Below are 14023 nucleotides of genomic sequence, written 5' to 3' on the forward strand. Positions count from 1 at the left end.
CTTTCTTACCGGTTCGTAAGGGAACCGGTACTAAATGCATAGATGGATGAGAGATTTTCTACTAGTGATTCTAAGTTCTTTTTTTAAAGAAAAGAAGCCAAGTTAGGCAATGTATGGGGACCGACGACCATGCCGACATTCAAACAACCATACATGTATTATCATACAGTTATACATACACACCGATCGTCTGTAGACAGATGCACAGTACCATATCATGCCATCCGAGGAGGAGGAGGCGCTTAAGATAGCTAGGGATGTTGAATTGATCAATGCTATATGTTATGTTGGGTTCCACCTACGGTACTGTCCCTCTACATCCAGCAAGTACGATCCAAGCAAATCGCTGTACTTGCGACTTCAATCATCGAAGCCGATGTTACGTCCACCTAACGGCGAGTGGGACAGAAATCATGCATGCACTGCACGGGTGCTGGAACAGAAAAGCATCCGATTATAAAGTCATTCGCCTCTTTTCCTGTTGCGTCTGGCTAGTCCATGAAGTTCTGCTCCGGCTTGCCATCCTTCCACCAGTTTCGCTTCTCTCCCCGTCCCCTTTCTGCAGCTACAGTAGTGAGAGGCGAAGAGAGGGCGTTACCCCCCCCCCCCCCGTTTCCCCGGCGCCGCCGTGGGTTCCCCTCCCCTTCTCCATCCGCTCCGGCGGCAGAAGGGTGGGGGAACCCCGGATCTGTGCGTTCGGGCTGTAAATAGGGCGTGGGTGTGTGTGGCCGGCGGCGGTGCTTCCGTGGGGGCGGCGCTGCTGCTTACGGCCTTTTGGTCTCCCCGGTCCGAGTCCCCTCTCGCCGTCGTTCTTCGCGCCGGCGACGGACCTGTGGGAGTTCTCCGGTGCGGTCATCAGGGCGGCGATGGCGGCCGTGCTTTTCGGAGATTCCGTCCTCGAGCTCTTCTGTCGACTCGGCGTCGTCCCCTCCAACGACGGCGTGGAGCTGCTGAGGTACGGTGGAGGAGGTTGGATCCCGGAGCTTGCGGAAGCTCGCCGGCGACGACATCGAAGATGGTGGCTTCTTCCTCGGCGCGTAGGGCCTCCGTGGCCCCTTTCTTGGAGGACTTCCGGCTGCTGACCTTTGCAAAAGTCCCCGGAGCGATGATGGCGGCGACATGCCTCCGATGCGCGGTGATGGCAGCGGCGGCTGTTTTCCCCCAGGATTTGTTTGTTTTTTTCTTGTTTGTCGGGGATGTCTGTACCGGTGGTTTTCCTTAATAGATCTGGGACTTGCATTAAAAAAAAGTTCTGCTCCGTCTGTCTAATCTTTGTTTTCAGTCTGGACAAGCCTATCCTTTCTTCCACTGAAATCTCAGACATGTAGATGGTTCCTGATTTCCTCAGTTCGGTAATTGAAGAAAACCGAATGAAAAATAGATAGATAAAAAACCAGCCAATCATCGAAATGTCACAAACCTAGATCGATACACCACCAAACAAACAAAAAACAAACACTCAATTCCCAAACCTCCCCACATGAGCTCCCGCACAGAAACCACTCTCTCGCCATCTATCTTAGTCCACCGCACCACCCGCCTCTGTTCTTGTTGACCCTCGAGGTTGTTTATCCTATCCGCCCTCGGCCTACACTCCTACATCATCCTTGTATCCATGCAACAAGATGTGGACATTCTATGTGGTCGGGCCAATTCCTTGAGAGAGATAGATAGTTGTGGGAGGAAGCCCTGCCCCGGTTCGCTGTGCCGACAAAGATGACGGCATGTATCGTTTTCCTACTTGGAAAGGCTCCATCTTGAAGCCCTTATTGTATCTCACCGTCTTCAGTGTCAGGGTGAAAGCCCATATTCTTGCAGATGAGGCAACTGCGATGCATTTGTGTTGACCTCTTCTTGGAAGCATTGCTCTTGAGCCTCTAACCTACGAATGTTCTCCTAGTCTGATGTTGTTCAATGTGATTGCACTGGTCGAAGATTGCCTCTCAAGGCGTCTATGTGGGGTGATGGGTTTGGACTGATCCGTTGACGCCTTATATTCGTTAGGTATCCGAGGATGTCGACATCAAGCCCTCTGGACAACCTTCTTTAGGTTTTTCTTGTCTTGTTAATTTTTTCTAAGTGTTTGGATGTTGTTTTCCTCTTACGATCATGCATTGTAAGCTCGTATCCCAACTGTGATATTCGGGTTTAATGATTCACACTCCTAGTTGGTTGAGGAATTTATTAAATTTAAAGTCGGGCTTGATGAGCTTTTTATCTAGAAAAGTAAAATGCTCCATAGAAATGTATATTAGTTAAGTGTCTCAATTTTAGTTAACTTTATATTCCCTCAAACCTATATATATATAGTGTACAATCATCATGAAAAATAATTATGTGATTTAATATAATGGTAGAGAGGCGGTAGATATAAGTGGTTCCCGTTTCCAGATTAGTGTTTTGGTAAAAACAATTGTGCTCTCCCACGTTGCTACTAGATGGCTTTCCCAAAGAAGATATTTAAATGTATATAACGGTCTACATAGCTTTAAGAAATAATAGGAGTTCAGTAATGGGTGCTGAAATCATATAATATATGTATGTTTTGTTTAAATATATGATCAATGCCACATTTTACCAATAAATTATCATATACTAGTTTATTTCAAACATGTATCATAAATAAAAGATTCCAAAATGTTGCATGAATAATATTTTGCAAGAGCTGCGGGTATGTGGTTTATTTTAAAATGTCAAAATAAGTGCATATATTGGAAAAAGTTTGTCTTTGTAATTTGTTTTGAAACAAACATCTTAGAGAACATTGAACGAAAATTTAATAATGTTACATAGTATTTTGGGTTATGAATTCTCATTCTGAACCATTTGGATGATTGCAAACCGCAAGTCTAAAAGTTTGTAACAATTATTAAAATAACATGCTAAGTTTGCTAATTTCTATGAACCATGCATTAGGCTGATTTCCGCACCAATTTTTTTTATAAGAATCAACTATCAAAGTGGCTAATCTTATTCTTTGCTGCTTCAAGATCAATGAGATGGGCTTCATGGATTCCAAAGATGTTAATCAGTGAAAGCATTGATGAATTTTCTTGAGGTTGTTGCACAAAGATCCCCATGGTGTATCTAGTGTTGAGCCAATTAAGTTATTATAATTTATGATTTTGCATTATTCAAAATATATTTTCTATTGTTTGTTCAAATGAGATAAAATATCAACAGGTAGGTGTACATTGAGATATAAAATATGTAAAATTGGATATATTTTGTTTAACATAAGTGTAATTAAAACTGGCATTTCAATTATAACTATTCTTGAATTATGTCCCGAGTTGTTGGTTGGGACATCCATATAATGTTTCACACTTGAGTGGTCTAGATGCTTGGTTTTCCTTCATCTTCCTCCAAAGTTGTTTGTCATGATGTCAGGTAGCTTTGTGATATTTGACATTATCCAAACAACATCGAGTAAACATTTTTTTTCTCGAATAAGTTGCATACTTATTTAACATTCAATTCATCAACCATTTTACTATTAGTAGGAAATATCCTACTAATGGTGTACAAAAATCACCACTAGTGGCTTGTTGTGGCACACAACTGATATGTCGCCACTCGTTTTTGTTACTAGTGGCGTGCCATAGACATGCCACTAGTAATTCTCATATACTAGTAAAGTGTACGTGGAATGCCACTAGTAACATAAATACGAGGGGCGTACAATCTCGGTGGAACACCACTAAATTAATTTTCAGAATAATTTTTTTAATGTATTATTCAATTTAATAGCAATATGATACAAAAAATCTTTTGCTGGAATTTATTATTGACACCATCAACAAATTATGTTGAACACATAGAAACTAACTAATTGGTTCACCATCGTTATCATTAAAATACTATGAAATTATGTTCAACATAACGAAACAAGCTAATTTTTTCACCACCAACAACAAAAAACAACAAGTTGAACACCGTTCAACTGTTAGATGATGTTAATGACAAACATCATGTTCAAGTTCTTGCATCTGGTCATCGTTATGCTTGTTGGACACAAACATCATGTTCCAACAGACCAACATGGTTCAACTATTAGAATTCTAGATGCGTGGCCAAAAGGAACGGACTAACATGGTCGGTGCTCATACATCTCCTAACTGTATTTCCATTCGATGTTTATTTAGTCCCAACAGACGTGTCTGCCAAGTACTGGCTGACATGTAAAAGGCCCAATCATGCATGTGTTCGGGAAAAAAAAAGTGATGCGCCGCCATGACAGCATTCTTCAAATACGAAATGACACGTATCTAGACGCCACGTTCAAGACATTATCGAGTCGGTGCTGCTAATTCCTCTAACCCTATCTTCGTTCCTTGTTTATTTAAGCCTGGACAAACGTTCCAACCGAGTTCTGGCAGACAGGTAAACGCCCAATCATATATTTATGGCCGTCATCACGGGTCAACCGAGTGAGTGATTTACGGCATGGCGGAGGGCGTAAGTGTAAGAAGACCAGCCTGGTCAGATTGGTACAAAAGCAGCGGTTTGGCGCACCAAGCCAATTGCTACACTGCTTTTGTCCCTGTCCGTCCATCTCACCTGCGAGGAAGAAACAGGGAGTAGGCATACAGAGAAGAAACTTCGCCGTGCACACAACCCGTCGACCAGCGGCTGGTGGTCGCGGAAGAACAGGTCTGGTCGTAGACACGAGACGCGGCTGTGTCATCTATAGGTGGATTAATTAGGCTACTGGGATAGATAGAGAGGAGATCAGAGTAGTGGAGAAGAAGGGGTATGGGCAGCGACGGGAAGCTGCCGACGTCGGCTACGGCGGCGAAGGGACCCAAGGGCTGGGCGCAGAGGTTCCTCAACGTCGGCTTCGTCGCCGGCTTCCTCCTCGTCCTCCTCACCTACGCCGTCGTCTCACAACAATCTCAGCGCTTCGGCGCCGTCGTCACCTCCCCCGATGGTACGCAATTTCCATCTACTGTACCAGTTTCAAAGAGAGTATTACTATGCTGTTAGAACACTGTTTTATTGAACCATGCATGTCTCGGCATACATATACGACTGAATTAAATTATAATTTCTTGCTGCTTGTTTCAACTCCATGATCGAGCTGATCGGTCGGTTCTTGCTTTTCCGACCATATGCAGATGTTGCCGCGATAAGCAAGCAGGCCATCAAGGCTCCCGGCGAAACAGGTGAGGAGGATCCATCCTCTGTAATTCTAACTCCAATTCGAGTTTTTTTGCTTCAATAATGACGACGCCGACAAAGAACCAAGTCAACCTGTTGCGAACGGCGATGGAGGCGTGTCTCTCGTCGCCTCGCTGGTAATCAATTTGGCCTCTGACCCGTACGTTGATCATGGTGAAACCAGGATTAGCGCAGGAGGATGGAGGAGAGGAGAAGACGGAGACGACGGCACCCGCAGAACCCTCCGCCGATCATCATCAGCATCAGGACACCTCTGGCGACAGCAACCAGGATGATCAGCAGCAGCCGGGTAAACATCAATGGCTTTTAGCCGAGCCCATAACAATATCTTTCCTGCTTTCGGTCACATGGATGGACGCAGGAATGAACGAAAGAGAGCTGTTGTCTTGCCAATTGCAGAGCAGGAATGGCGGCCGAAAGCTGTGGTGACGGAGGAGCCCCCGAAAAGGGACGACACGGCTGCCAAACCGTTCGGTATGTCCGATGCTTCTTTGCCCTGATTAGACTAGCAACATGGGATGATTCCATTAGTTCCTGTTCCGACTATAAATATTCTTTGATTCGATTCGACTAGCTTTGGAACGTATGTACGTGTTTGGTCACAAGTATTTGGACCACCATTCCCTTTTTTTAATCCCTATGAAACTTAGTCCCTTGCTACATTGGCAGTTGTCCTTTTTTTTCACGGTGATGTGGTGGCGACTTCGCACGTGGCAGCTTATAGCATTGGTTTTGACAAAAAAAAAATATGAAAAATAAGAGTAAATGTGAAGAAAAAATTAGAATTCTCAGGAAGAACATGAATATATCTATATCTATATCTATATCTATATCTATACCTTAAAGTTTGGTTTAGTTTGGTACGTTATGAAAACTACCCCGAAAGTTCATATACAATTACCCACCATGCCACCAGTAAGTTGTATACCAATTGGATTTTATTTTTGCTCTTTCGTCGCTGGTATGTCCTGGTTTTACACATCGTATGTACGTGATTGGTCACTAGTATTTGGATAGCCATTCCCTTGTTTTTAATTCCTATGAAATGCTGCATTGCTAGTTGTCTTCTTTTCACGGTGATGTGGTGGCGGCTTCACACGATAGCTTTTGACAAAAATATGAAATATAAGTAAATAAAAAATAAAAGTAAGAAAAAATCAGACTTCTTAGGAAGAACATGATAATACAAAATATAGGAATTTAGAACGGGGGAAGATTTGCTCCCTTGGCTAAAACGTTGACTAACGGGGGAAGATTTCCTCCCTTGGGCCTTGGCTATACGTTGTTAGATAGACGATGAGACCTCTCCAGCATTGGATTTATACGCGCTAAATGACACCCCATTTAACTTGGTCTCCCTTGGGACTCGAACCTAGGTGGCCTAGTTGCGCACTCGTAAGGCTTGCCATTAAGCTAGCATTCAGTTCTCGAATTTAGAAAATCCTTAGTTACGATATTTTTGGTGGAAGCCAAGAATTTTGGTAGGGTTTTGGAAAATAATGACTATTTTTTTTTGGTTTATTTTGAATTTTGATTCATATATAACAATTCCATATTTTAGTAACTTTTCTGGAGTATTGGTCATTTTCCAAAAAAAAAATGACATGTCCTACAATTTTACGTTGTTGTTTTTCTCTATTTTGTACTATTTTTTGCGTGGAATTTCCTAGTAAATCTTTGTCATAGAATGAATTGTTCAATCTTTATCCGATTATTTCCTCGGACTACCTGAGTTTTAAGAAAGAGAAAACATTCAATGTCATGTTTTCTTTCTTTCTTTGGAGTCATTGTTAAAGTTCTTTCAAAGCTTTCTCAAAAGAAAAGATCTTTTCAATGGGAGAAATGACCAAGTCCAGACCACTTTGTGTTGTAGAGTTTCAACTATCGGACCTAAGTACCTAACAATACCAAACTTGTCTTAGGAAAGTCTTGGTAGGACACAATGTTTCAATCACTTTAGGGACTTGTCAGCACAAAATTAGTCGACGGTTTGGCCACTTCAGGGACCAAAAGTTTCCAGCATCAGAGGAAGCAAATAAATGTTTCTTCTTCACTTTTCTACTGACCGTGAACGTTTTGCAAACACTAGTGCGTTGTCTGGACTCTGGATGCTGAAGAGAAATGTTATTTCAGTCTTCAGTTATTTGGGCTACACGCATCAGTTAATTTGATTTGATCAACAAAAAACACAATTATCGAGTCATATATATCTCCCAACAATGTAATGCTCAATGATGAATGAAGCTGATAAAGCACACGGTAATTTAATCATACTCTTTTTTTGTGTGTTCAACAGACAACGGCAAGGTGGTGCTCACCACGGCGGGCCCCTACTCCGACACCTGCGATGTCTTCGGCGACGTCCGCACCAACGGCACGGCGCACACAGTCACCCTGGTCCCGGCGACGTCCTTCACAGAGCGCCGCGAGTGGACGATCAAGCCCTACATCCGTCGCACCATGTCCGGCATCCCGGAGGTGACGGTCACGCAGCTCGACTCCACCTCGGCGTCGTCCCCGGCGCCGGCGTGCACGGTGAGGCACCACGTCCCGGCCATCGTTTTCGCGCTCGGCGGGCTCACGGGCAACTACTGGCACGACTTCAGCGACGCGCTGGTGCCGCTGTTCGTGGCGTCGCGGCGTTACGGCGGCGAGGTGCAGCTCCTGGTGAGCAACATCCAGCCATGGTGGCTCGGCAAGTACGAGGCCGTCGTGCGGCGGCTCTCCAAGTACGACGCCGTGGACCTCGACAAGGACGATAAAATCAGGTGCTTCCCGCGCGTTACAGTGGGCCTGCGCATGCACAAGGAGTTCGACATCGTGCCGGAGTTCTCCCCCGACGGCCAGCGTCTCACCATGACCGACTTCACCGCCTTCCTCCGCGAGACGTACTCGCTCCCCCGGTCCGCGCCCATCAGCCTGAAGCAGACGCCGGAGAAGAAGCCGCGGCTGATGCTGCTGCACCGGGGCCACTACCGGAAGATCGTTAACGTCCCGGAGATCGTGAAGGCGGCGGAGGACGCCGGGTTCGAGGTGGCCATTTCGGACCCGCGGTTCGGCGTGCATGTGGAAGAGCTGGCCAGGTCGGTGAACTCGTTCGACGTGCTGATGGGGGTGCACGGCGCCGGGCTGACCAACGCCGTGTTCCTACCCAAGGGGGCGGTGGTGATCCAGGTGGTGCCGTACGGGAAGATGGAGCCGCTGGCGAAGCTGGACTTCGGGGACCCCATCGTGGACATGGAGCTGAGGTACCTGGAGTACAGCATCACGGCGCAGGAGAGCACGCTGCTGGAGATGCTCGGGCCGGACCACCCGGTGATCAAGGACCCGGAGTCGGTGCACCGGAGCGGCTGGGACAAGGTCGCCGAGTACTACCTGGGCAAGCAGGACGTCAAGCTCGACCTTGAGCGGTTCGCGCCCACGCTCGAGCTGGCGCTCGACCATCTCCGGCAGCAGTAGCTAGACATTGTGTCCGCCAAGAGGATTCTTTTTTATTTTTTTACTACTAGTAGTACATATACCGGGCATTTTACAGATCCAGAGCATACATATATAGGAGCATTGCTGGCATATTCCTTGGTTTATTTATGTGCATGGAGTGAATAGAAAATGAAGGTTTTTGAACAGAGATGGTGTACATCGATAAAAGAATCACTCAACATGTCAGCGACCCTGAAGCGCTTGAAGCACCTGAAGCAAGCGTCAGCTTTTTTTTTTTTTTTTTTTGAGACTAAATAGTGTGATTAATGAATCACACTAGGGATACAAACGCCCACCGGGGCGCCAACAGCCAAACATGGCGACCGTGCTCTAGGAGCACACTACTTCTAGCTAGATTGTGAGCTTCCTTATTCGATACCCTACATTCATGGACAACGACCACCTCATCAAGCTCTCGAGCCGTCTCCTTGAACTCCCGCACAACGTGTGCGTAAGCTCCCATGGTACCCTGGTTCGTGCTTCGCACCACGTTCAGGCAATCACTCGCCACGCGAATCCTTCGAGCGTTTATGTCCTGCGCCAGGGAGAGCGCCTCCCGGCATGCAAGAGCCTCCAGAGTCTCAGCGTCTGTCTTCCCCGGTAGCACCACCGCCGAGGCTCCGCAGAACACTCCCTCCGCATTCCGTGCCACCGCAGCCACCGCGCCGAGGCCCGTGTTTTTGCTGACTGCGGCATCCACGTTAATCTTCATCACCCCCTCCGGAGGAGGTATCCACCGTGGTGCCCTGCCACCGTCGCCAGGGAACTCCCGCCGCGGCTGGTGGGCGTAGGCCTGCCCCAGGTCTGCCACATACCGCTCCACGAACAAATGAACGGACATCGGACTTCTGAACTCCTGCTCGTGTATGGCCTTACGTCTTGCGTGCCAGATGGACCACAAAGTGACAAAAACGGTGGTCTGATCCGTATGCGGTAGTGTAGCCATCAGGACTGAAAGCCAGTCCCGCGCCTTCTCTTCCCCAGAGCACAGCAGATGCTCCGTAACGTCCTCGTCTGCTAGGGCCCACACAGCCCTGGCCATCGAGCAATCCAGCAGGGCGTGGCGCCAGGAGTCCTGCGCCCCGCATAGCTGGCAGCGATCATCCTCGGCCATGTTGCGGCGATGACGGACGTCATTTGTCGGCACAGACTGCTTTGCTAAACGCCACAGAAACATCCGTACCTTCGATGGAACTGGTGTACGCCAGAGCATCCTCCACCCCTTTTCCGCTGTGGCGGTATCCGAGGTTGCGGCGGTGCCCTCCAGCCAAGCCGATCTCCTCTCTTTTGTTGCTATGAGCATCTTATACGCCGATCGCACCGTAAACACACCACGGCGATCGTAGTGCCACGCCCAGAAGTCCTCATGACGCCTGGTACTCAGCGGGATCTGCAGAATCAGCTCCACATCCATAGGCAGGAAATGACGCCGGAGTTCCTCCTCTCTCCAAGTGGCCGTGCTCGGATCCAGTAGCTCCGCCACTCGCGCTGGAGGGTTCTCCGTATCAGGCGTGATGCATCCGTATGGTCTAAGCATGCAATCACGCGGGAGCCATTGCTCCCTCCACGGGTTTGTTGCCTCCCCGTCGCCGATCCGCTTCACCAGGCCTTGTTTAAGAACTTGGAGGCCTTCATGAATTGCCTTCCAGACCTGGGACGCCGACGCAAAAGCCTCGGACTCCAATAGGCCCGAGTTCGGGAAGTACTTTGCCTTGAGTACCCGTGAGCTCAACGATCCTGGGTTTTGCAGAATGCGCCACCCTTGTCTTGCCAAAAGAGCTAGATTGAACAGTTCGATGTCCCTGAACCCCAATCCGCCCATGTGTTTTGGTTTACACATCTCCTTCCATGACACCCAGCTTGGCTTCCGTTCACCTTCACGGCACCCCCACCAGAACTTGCGAATCATGGTATTTATGCACTGGCACAACCCCTTTGGCAATTTGAAACATGCCATAGAGAAAATGGGAATTGCCTGTACAACAGACTTGATCATCACATCCTTTCCTCCTGCTGACAGCAGTCTCTCCAACCATCCCTGTATGCGGCTCCAGATGCGGTCCTTGATATACTTGAAGGCCCCCATCTTAGACCGCCCCACATCCGAGGGCATTCCCAGATATTTTTCATTGAGTGTCTCACAATGCACATCGAGCACGTTCTTCACACCCTCCTTCACACCTTCCGGGCACCCTTTACTGAAGAAAATAGAGGATTTATCCCGGTTAATACGTTGTCCCGAGGCCATACAATAGAGATCCAACAGCTGCTGAACTCTACCCGCTATCTCCGTATCCGCCTTGAAAAGCAACAGGCTGTCATCCGCAAAAAGGAGGTGACTGACCGCCGGAGCCGACGGCGCCACCATTAATCCATGGAGCTCTGATGATAAACTGTGATGTTTTAAGAGGCACGAAAGGCCCTCTCGCTGCCAACAAGAACAGGTACGGCGATATTGGGTCCCCCGGCGGACCCCTCTAGTCGGAAGAACCTGTGGTAGCCTCCCCCCGTTGAATAAAACCTGGAACGAGACAGTTGTAACAAGTCTCATTACCTTTCTCACCCATAAGCTGTGGAAACCCAGCTTGAGCATCACGGCCTCCAAGTATCTCCACTCAAGCCGGTCGTACGCCTTCCGCATGTCTAGCTTGAGCGCACAAAATCTGTTTTTCTTTGCCCGGTTCCGCTTCATGAAGTGCAAGCACTCATATGCGGTAATGATATTGTCCGTGATCAGCCTCCCTGGGACAAAAGCGGATTGCTCTTCCGCAATGATCTCGGGTAAACACACTTTCAGCCTGTTGGCCATGACCTTCGATGCTATTTTAAAGATCACGTTGCATAGGCTGATTGGTCTGAACTGCCCCAACTCTTCTGGGCTAGCTACTTTCGGAATCAGCACCAGGAAGGTCTGATTTATTTCCCTGATGTCATCTCTCCCCTCCAGTACACGCAAGACTGCTAGGGTCACCTCTTCCCCACATAGCTCCCAATGGGTTTGAAAAAAATGTGCTGGGAAGCCGTCTGGTCCAGGAGCCTTTGTGGGAAACATTTGGAAAAGGGCAGTTTTCGCTTCATCAGCCCCTATTGGTTTCATCAATTGATCATTCATCTCTGCTGTCACCTTTTGGGGTATCACATCGATGACTTCCCCCATGTTTGCCACCCCCTCGGAGGTGTACAGCTGTTCATAGAAATCTCGCGTCATAGACGCCATTTCCTCGGCGTCTTCCGTGGCCGTCCCATCATGGCGCACAAGCCGAGTAATTTTGTTGCGTTTCTTCCTTTGACACGCTCGGAGGTGGAAAAACCGGGTATTCTTGTCCCCCTCCGCCAACCACTGTATTCGAGAGCGTTGGCGCCACATCACCTCTTCTCTCTCGTAAAGCTCAGTGAGACGGCCGTACAATCGCGCCTTCCTCCCCGAGGGCCCCTGCCGAGCTAGCCCCTCTCTGAGGTCCGACAGCCGGAGCTGCAGCTGCCGTATCTCCCCCTGGACGCTCCCAAACGTGGTGCGTCCCCATGTGTTCAGCGATCCAGACATCCGATGTAGTTTGTCCTTCAGCTGACTCATAGTTTCTGCCTTCCCCTCTGATGTCCATGCATCCTTCAGGAACGGCTGAAAATCCTCGTGTTTCTCCCACATCATCTCATATCGGAATAGTCTGTCCCCCATGCTACGTCGTTGGCTCGTTGTCTCTCGCCACCGCAACAGTATTGGTCCGTGATCAGAAGTGACCCCGGTCAGGTGTGACACTGTCGCCATAGGAAATCTAGCGCTCCATGGCACCGTCGCCAAAGCTCTGTCCAGGCGCACTCGACAGAAAGCCCCTCCAGCTACTTTCTTCTCAAACGTCCGACATCCGCCCTCGTAGCCCAGATCAGCTAGCTCGCAGACATCCACCGCATCTCGGAAACCTTGCATCTGCGCAAAATTCCTTTCCGCCGGTCCTACATGCTCATGTTGATGTAACACCTCGTTAAAGTCCCCGATGCACACCCATGGTAGCGCATTCGCCGACTTGATATGCTTCATCACATCCCACGTCTTGAAACGTAAAGGAACCTGTGCTTCGCCATAGACACAGGTTAGTCTCCACGGTTCTCCTTCAGCCTCCGTAATCTTAACATCGAGGTGATACTGAGAATACGGCAATATCTCAATCTTTATTTCATTCGTCCAAAACAGCCCAATACCCCCACTCCGGCCAGAGCTGCTAATGGCAAAACTATGATCATACCCTAGCGTCCTAGCTAGTCCTTCCACTCTTGATTTATGCAACTGTGTCTCTAGGACACATAAAATAGTAGGGCTAAACCGCCTTTTAAGGTCGCGGATTTCTCTAACTGTCGCGTCCCTACCCAATCCGCGACAGTTATAGCTCATACAACTCATTGGGCTTGGCGGCGCTCCTCGTCGGAGCCCGCCTCTTCAGTATTATTGGCTGTCATCCTCGGCCTCTTCGGGTCCGGTTTCACCGGCGAGAGCACTCCCGTCTTGTTGCCGTTTGCCTCCACTGCCAGTGCTGTGCTCAGGCTCTTCTTGGCATTTGGATTTTCCTTGCCATCCGTCAGCATCATCTGCCCCGCAGCTGCTACGGATCCCCTCCCCTCCGTTCCCGCGCGAGGAGGCGGCGTTCCCTGCGGTCGTTTACGAGATTCAGCATTGGCCTCGCCACGACTCCCTCCTTTGCCGTCACGGCTGTTCTCCCGTGTCGGAGCTCCTGTGCGCACCCCAGATGCCTGAGGGTGCCAGTCCTCCATCGGCGCGATCAGCCAGTCTCCGTATTGCAGCGCCGTTTTGTCATGGACTCCATCCTCACATTCCGTGTCGCCGTGTCCAAGGAGACCACAGAAATCACAGAACTTGGGTAGTTTCTCATACAGTACTTGAAACATCATTCGGTCGCTCCCCTCAGGGTGCAGGCCGACAACTCTGGTCAGTGCTTTGCTGACCTCCAGCTTGACCCTCACACGCACAAAGCTCGTGCCGCTGGCTCCCAGCGCATACAGCTCCACTCCCAGGACCTCGCCAATCCGCGCGGCCATGTCCCGCACGATCGCCTCCTTCCGAAACAGCGGCGGGATCCCTCGCACCTGAACCCAGGCATGGAGGCGATTGAGCACCACCGTGTTCGGATCAGCCACACCGTCGTAAGGTTCCACCATTACTCCCTGCTGGCGAAATATCCAGGGTCCATCGTTCATGACCCTGTTCCAGTCTCCCAGGCATGAAACCTGCAACACAAACAGGTTATCCTCGACCGGCCGTATAGTCCAGCTCTTCGCGAAACCCCAGGCTGCGTCCATCTTCTGGAAGAACGGCTGGTTCCCAAACCGCCTGGTGGTGTGCACCTTGACC

General features: G+C 49.0%; 1 protein-coding gene across 1 annotated transcript; it reads left to right on the forward strand.

Moving 5' to 3' along the window:
• The first annotated feature begins 4548 nt into the window (after nucleotides 1–4548).
• LOC124667692 (beta-1,2-xylosyltransferase XYXT1-like) lies at nucleotides 4549–8807 on the forward strand. Its single transcript, XM_047204946.1, has 5 exons — nucleotides 4549–4930; nucleotides 5118–5165; nucleotides 5345–5470; nucleotides 5581–5655; nucleotides 7478–8807. Exons 1-5 carry the CDS (start codon nucleotides 4756–4758, stop codon nucleotides 8638–8640), a joined length of 1587 nt encoding a protein of 528 aa, XP_047060902.1. The 5' UTR covers nucleotides 4549–4755; the 3' UTR covers nucleotides 8641–8807.
• Nucleotides 8808–14023: the final 5216 nt, after the last annotated feature.

Source organism: Lolium rigidum, chromosome 6 (assembly GCF_022539505.1).
Source record: "Lolium rigidum isolate FL_2022 chromosome 6, APGP_CSIRO_Lrig_0.1, whole genome shotgun sequence".
Taxonomy (NCBI): Eukaryota; Viridiplantae; Streptophyta; class Magnoliopsida; order Poales; family Poaceae; genus Lolium; species Lolium rigidum.